This window comes from Solea senegalensis, linkage group LG1, assembly GCF_019176455.1.
Source record: "Solea senegalensis isolate Sse05_10M linkage group LG1, IFAPA_SoseM_1, whole genome shotgun sequence".
NCBI lineage: Eukaryota > Metazoa > Chordata > Actinopteri > Pleuronectiformes > Soleidae > Solea > Solea senegalensis.
This window is the reverse complement of record NC_058021.1, coordinates 12015643-12021663: the sequence shown is the minus strand read 5'-3', so window position 1 is coordinate 12021663 and position 6021 is coordinate 12015643. Positions and strand designations below refer to the sequence as shown.

Genomic DNA, 6021 nt, shown 5'->3' with positions numbered 1-6021 from the left:
CCTGCAGCCTCCTCTGACCCATTTCTAAATGAACAGTTTGAGGAAACATTATTAGAGAGGAATTTTTATCAAGAGAAATCACCTATGTAACATTGTCACTGATTCTAAATGTGAGCCCACACTTGAAAGAAGCGGTTACTAAAATAGTATTTGCAACGCACCCTAAAAGAACAGTCATTTACTCTGAGCTCACTCATCCATTTCTGCCACTGTGATCAATAGATGCAAATGCACTGTGGAGCTGGATGCAAAGATGCACAGAGCAGAACACCCGCAAACAAAACAGTGTTTGAAATACTGTTTCTTTTTGGCACGCAGATATTCCAAGATATCGACTGCTGAGAGAGTCAAATAAAAAAACACAACCCTGTGTGCTTATGTAACAAAGTTGGCAAGTTACAGACAAAAAGACTCTCTTGTATGAATTAAAAAAGCTGTGATGTAACCAGTTTCACAGAAATTACACTAATCGTTTTTGACATTTGTCTTGTTCCAATCCTTGAGTCCTGCAGTAAGAAGCAGCCACTCAAATAATGCCAACTTTAATTAAATATGTCTTACATGACCTGGTGCAGACAGCTGTCTGCATGTATAGAAACGCTCTTGCTGTAAAGTGCTCTCCGTAGCCTTGTTAAAAGGATTATTCTGCTCTCAACAATGCACTTACTAATTGTTCATGCAGCTATGTCAGGCTTCCACACCTTTCTAATTGGTTTAAAATGCCAATTTGTTGAGGAGGTTGACATGCTTCAAGGTTACCTCAGATTTTAGAAGGGTGCATCCTTTTAGTTTTATCCATAGGGGACACAAAGTCGCCTATCCATTGTAGGGCAAATGCATAAAGACAAAGAAACATTCACTCTCACACTCACACCTAGGTCAGTTTAGAGTGTCCAATTAACTTAATCTGCATGTTATCGGACTGCGGGAGGAAGCTGGAGTACCCAGAGAAACGCCACACATGCAAACTCCACGCAGAAAGGTCAGTCAAACCGGAATTCAAACCAGCGATCTTCTTGTTGTGAGGTAATAGCGCTAGCCAATACCCCGCCATGTGACCCGGCATTAATACTAATACATTTTAAGATTATTGGCAGATATACTGTGTCTTTGTTAAACAGACTTATTCTCTATTATGTGCTGATCTTTATCGACCTGGGATTCCTTGTAACTTTTCATCATAAACATATTATTAAAGGTTTATGAAGCAATTTACCAACTGCAGAGAAACTGGAGTTACTATAAATTTCTGAGGGAAACTTTGCAGGGAAGGTTTAACTGACATTTCTTCACATCACTTTAAGACATTAGATATGAATGGTAAAGGATTTTTGTTGCTGTTGAACCTTCAGGTGCTTTCCCTAAAACCAGTTAATAACTTGTGTGATGCTATAGTCAAGATTCGCTTGCAAATAATAATTTTCTGATATGTTTTTTTCTCCTTGAAAACTTAATCTAATCATTGGATATGAACTTTGCTGCGACGGAGACTAAATACTCAACTCTATCGACTGATTTCCCTTTGCATTACCCGAATAAAAGAAGACATGTAATAACCCTTATATTTGCCTTATAAACCTTAAAACAGCAAGTGTTCATAAATTTCCAGTCATGAAATGCAGTTGCGCATTTACAGCATGTACATTGCAAAATCTTTACAGCCTGTGATAAATACTCCTTAATTCAGATGCAGGAGAATTGTTAAGTTAAACAGAGCAGAAATCTCATTAAAGAGATGCATGGACCAAACTCACAAGGGTGTAACAAATGATACGTTGACCTTCATGAACCGTGGAGCATCCCAGTGTCTCCTCACTACACATTGATTCAACGTTATGGTACAGCAAGTTTAATAAAAGGATTGTTTTCCTAATGTCTGTGCCATTAATGTTTCATTTAACATGAAAGCACATTTCATTTTTAGTGGGATTTAGCGTAAACAAAAGAGGCCGGGGGGGGGTCACATTAATGACAGCATCACAGTGACCTCCTGTTTTACAACCTGATTAGTGTGTTTATTTTCATGGTGACACCAGGAAAGATCAGGTTGGGGGAAACATCTTTATTTAGACCTTCTGTTTCACCCCTAATGACCGCTGTAAATTAGATGATACATGCTTCAGTGACCTGATGGGGGACAAACACAAAACTGGGAATAGCCATTACGCAGATAACCACCGGATACTCCTCCCTTTTTTGGGGCCTTGGTACCAGTTATAAAGCAGCTCAGCATTATTCTGTTAAGGCATACATCAGAGGATGCTGTGGTGTCACACCAAGACAAATCTCCACATCAAGAAACACAATCAAGCAAGATTTCCTTTTAATCCAAGGATGTCCCACATCTTCTGCATCTTGGCACTTCTGTGTTTTGCATCGTGTGTTGCCGAAAACACAGAGACTGAGCAGGCATTTAAAGACCTGCAACTTCAGCAAGACTCCATGTCATGGCTCAAGAGATTACAAGACAAACGGGTAAGAAGTGTTCATCTTCCTTAATTGCTCTTATATTTTAATTTCCTTGATTTGCCGATCACCGACTATCCAGGGTGCTGCGCGTAATGTCTAAAACAATACACATGTGAAGTAAAGATTTCCCATTTTGCAACATTTAGAAGTCTGCATTTCATTACATTATTGCTATTGTTTTGTTCCATAGGAGTCAACAAAGACATGGAAGATTGTCGAACTACTCAGTGACATTTTTAAACCTGAAAATGGAATAATCCTCCATGAGTCTAAAGACACAGAGAAGCAGGAGAAGAATCGACGTGAGCTGAGTGGCAGACTGACAACCCGCAAAGCCGGATGTCGAGTCTTCTTCTGGAAATCCTGGACCTCCTGCTAACTTTGTTTCCACTCAAGTGCGAGATTGGCGAGTCGTATCTCAAATCTGTTTTAGTTTTACTCCTCTTGTGCTACAATTATGACATAACTGAATTATCTCAAAGTGACACTATTAACATTTGATGGTTTAACACAGCTTTCCTCTCACAAACAAAGAAAATAACTCATAAAGACTGAATCACAAATATGCTCAATTCAAGTTCAATGCCAGTTTTTTGACTCTCTGACTCGTGCTGCTGTTACACCCTGCATTCATCCTCATCCTGTAAAAGGTCAGAGCCAAAGTTATATGTCTCACTCCAAATAAAAGTAATGACTGTCCACTACTAGTCCACTATTCAATGTGAACCGTACTGGCTGTTCCTGGGGCAGTGAAGAGACTTGGAACTTGACCAAAGTTTACATCAGTGTAAAATCACCTCGGCCACTTTTCATTCTCGCGGCTAGCCGAACAATAGATAACTCTCCCGCTCTAAATGGATGCATTATTCAATGCACCCGAACGTCTTCTTCAAAATGAAGTGGGCCCTGAATATTTAATGACAAGTAAATGAAATGACACTGGAAAAAAACCCTGCTTGTCAACAAGATGGTTGAATAATCCCTGCAGAGAGCAGGAGAAACTCAGCAGGCTTCCTTTGAACACAACTGTCCCCCACTGTCCTGTTTTATTTGGCCACATGTTTATAGATCATATAACTTGATACAACTGTTTTATATCTGCTCCTCGCCTCCCTCTTTCCCTTTCTCTCCCTCATTTCTTCTTCTCGGTTTAATTTTGTAAAGGTTTCTATCTTTCTATGTTGAGTGCCTTGGGATAATGTATATGTTGTGATTTGGCGCCGTACCAATAAAATTGAATTCAATCAATCATACAGAAAAGCATTTGTTTCTGTATGGACACTCACTTTTTTCAAATGTGTCATATTATTCTCCCTCTCACAGGAATGTTCTGTGCTGCTCTCGGTTAAATCCACACAGACTTGAAATGAAATAAATGTCTGCAGTGTGTTCAATATTTCCCTGTGATCTTCATGGTAGACCAGCTAAACAATTCATCATCTTCTGTATATGACCGATGTTCCTACAGTTGTAGTAGCATCGGCTGGAGCATATGTATTCCCCCATCTTTGCTCTGCAGTCTGCATTGTGTGGCATTTCATTAATCAACAACTTTTTCACAGATACATACCTATGTATGCCAAAGATGCAAAGAGAATTGATTTTGTTTTTCTTCACAGATGCATTGATATCCACTGAATGTACATATAGTATTATACATGCAGGTACAACTGAGGTATGTGAACTTCAAGCAGGTCAAATAGTCAGTGTTTAAGAGGAAAAGTAAAATGCTTCAGAGACTGAGAATAGCGGAACAGAGGGGTGGAGAGGAGGTGGAAGTTACGTAAGCAAGACCGTAAAAGGAAGGGAGGAAAAGAGAGAGGATGAGAGAGGAATTTTGCGTTGGACCATAACTGCAGTCAAGGCTCGGCTTTGTGGCCACAGTCAATTGAGATTCAATAGAACATCTTCCCTCTGTATCAGGAACCTCTGCCAGCACATTAGCATGCTCATACTGCATTGTTTCTTCAAATCAAGCGACAGTCAGTGAGACCAGGAAATACTATGTGTGAGTGGGTTTACACTGTATGTGGAAGCGAGTGCACTGTACAACCTTGTGTCTCTTAAGAATCATGGTGTTCACTGGCAGTATCCCTCACAGTATTCATCTGCAAACAGGAACGGTGAGAAGGTGAGCAGAGGAGGAAGGTGGATTCATCCATCTTTGACGTCCTGGGACAGGACGTCTCTTCAACCATCAAAGCTCATTGCGTATAAATGTCCATAATAATCCAGAAGTGGCTCCACTTTCATTCCTCCACTCTCTCGGAAGTTTACACATTAGCCAATACTTGTTCATTTTAGTGTTAAAGACACAGTAACACTGCACCGCCTGCATCAAAGGAGCATCACTAAGCCCTTAATTGAATAGAGACCAATTATTTTTAATAAGTAGAGCTGAAAACCCCACTTCTAAGTCAGAGTTCCCTTATTCTCTCCTTGAGAAGATGAGCAAAGAGAAATAAGTGGAGTCCCAGTGGCACAGGCTTACACCATAAGAATAGACCAAAAAGAGGAAAGCAGCGAGGGAAGAAAGAACCCGGGTATAGGAGAAGGATCAAGAATATTTTTACTCTCTGGAAGAAGACAAAGTCATGTGTGAGTGAAACTGAATGAAAGTACTGGACACAATTAGGTGACTGTTTTGCAGATGGAGCTACATGGAATAATATAATAATAATAATAATTATTATTATAATAATAATAATAATAATAATAATAAAATAATAAAACATGCCTCCATTATTGTCAAATCTGTACTTGTTTACTAAGCCAAAATGATACACAGCAGGTACCAACAACACAGATTTAATTTGACATTAACCCTGGCAACATTTTTTGTATTCCAGAGAAATTGAAAGGCTGTTCAATCAAATGCTTAGTGTATTCACAGGTAAACTGCCGGGATGATTATTCTCCTCATGAGCTGTGTTGGCCACTGAGATGTGAGAGCTCAAAAAACACATTCATCCAAAGAGAATGTAACAAACGGACTAATGCCCTCACCCGACTTTAGTTGGAGTGGAACATAGAAATTGGTCCAGACAATGATGTTCTCTTTAAAGTGAATGGTGTGAAATCATGGCTCCATTTAACAAAAAAAAAAAGAAACTTTGTGTTACATTTATGGCCAAACATTTTCAACAGTTACATCATCATTACAGCAGTGAAATTTTAGGGGAGAGTTTCTCACTCCTGGTCCTGAGGACCCACTGCCCTGCATGTCTTAGATGTTTCCCTGGTCCAACACACCTGATTAGAATCAGCTCATTAACGATTAAGAAATGCCTGATAACGAGCCATTTATTTGAATCAGGTGTGTTGGAGCAAGGAAAGTCGCCAGGACCAGGATTGAGAGACCAAGTCTTAACCAAATCACGAAAAGCCATTTGTTGTACAGTTTCCTTGCACTTAAGTCCACCTATATTCTTTTTTCATATGTCGTAATCTGTGGATATTGAACAACAGTTTGAAACTGATAATGTGCCATTTTTTGTTGTTTTAAGCTCCAGTTTTCTTATCATGTCTGTAGGATTCGACAAATGGATGTTT

General features: G+C 39.4%; 1 protein-coding gene across 1 annotated transcript; it reads left to right on the top strand.

The window, feature by feature from the left end:
- The first annotated feature begins 1986 nt into the window (after positions 1-1986).
- LOC122780259 (somatostatin-1-like) lies at positions 1987-3820 on the top strand. The gene is made up of 2 exons (XM_044043127.1): positions 1987-2475; positions 2660-3820. Exons 1-2 carry the CDS (start codon positions 2260-2262, stop codon positions 2846-2848), a joined length of 405 nt encoding a protein of 134 aa, XP_043899062.1. The 5' UTR covers positions 1987-2259; the 3' UTR covers positions 2849-3820.
- Positions 3821-6021: the final 2201 nt, after the last annotated feature.

What these genes read in the sequence shown, in the direction of transcription:
- LOC122780259 (XM_044043127.1), top strand. Translation starts at nt 2,260, where the DNA reads ATGCTGTGGTGTCACACCAAGACAAATCTCCACATCAAGAAACACAAT. An exon ending in AGAGATTACAAGACAAACGG is followed by an intron (nt 2,476 to 2,659) that starts GTAAGAAGTGTT and finishes TTTGTTCCATAG; the next exon opens with GAGTCAACAAAGACATGGAA.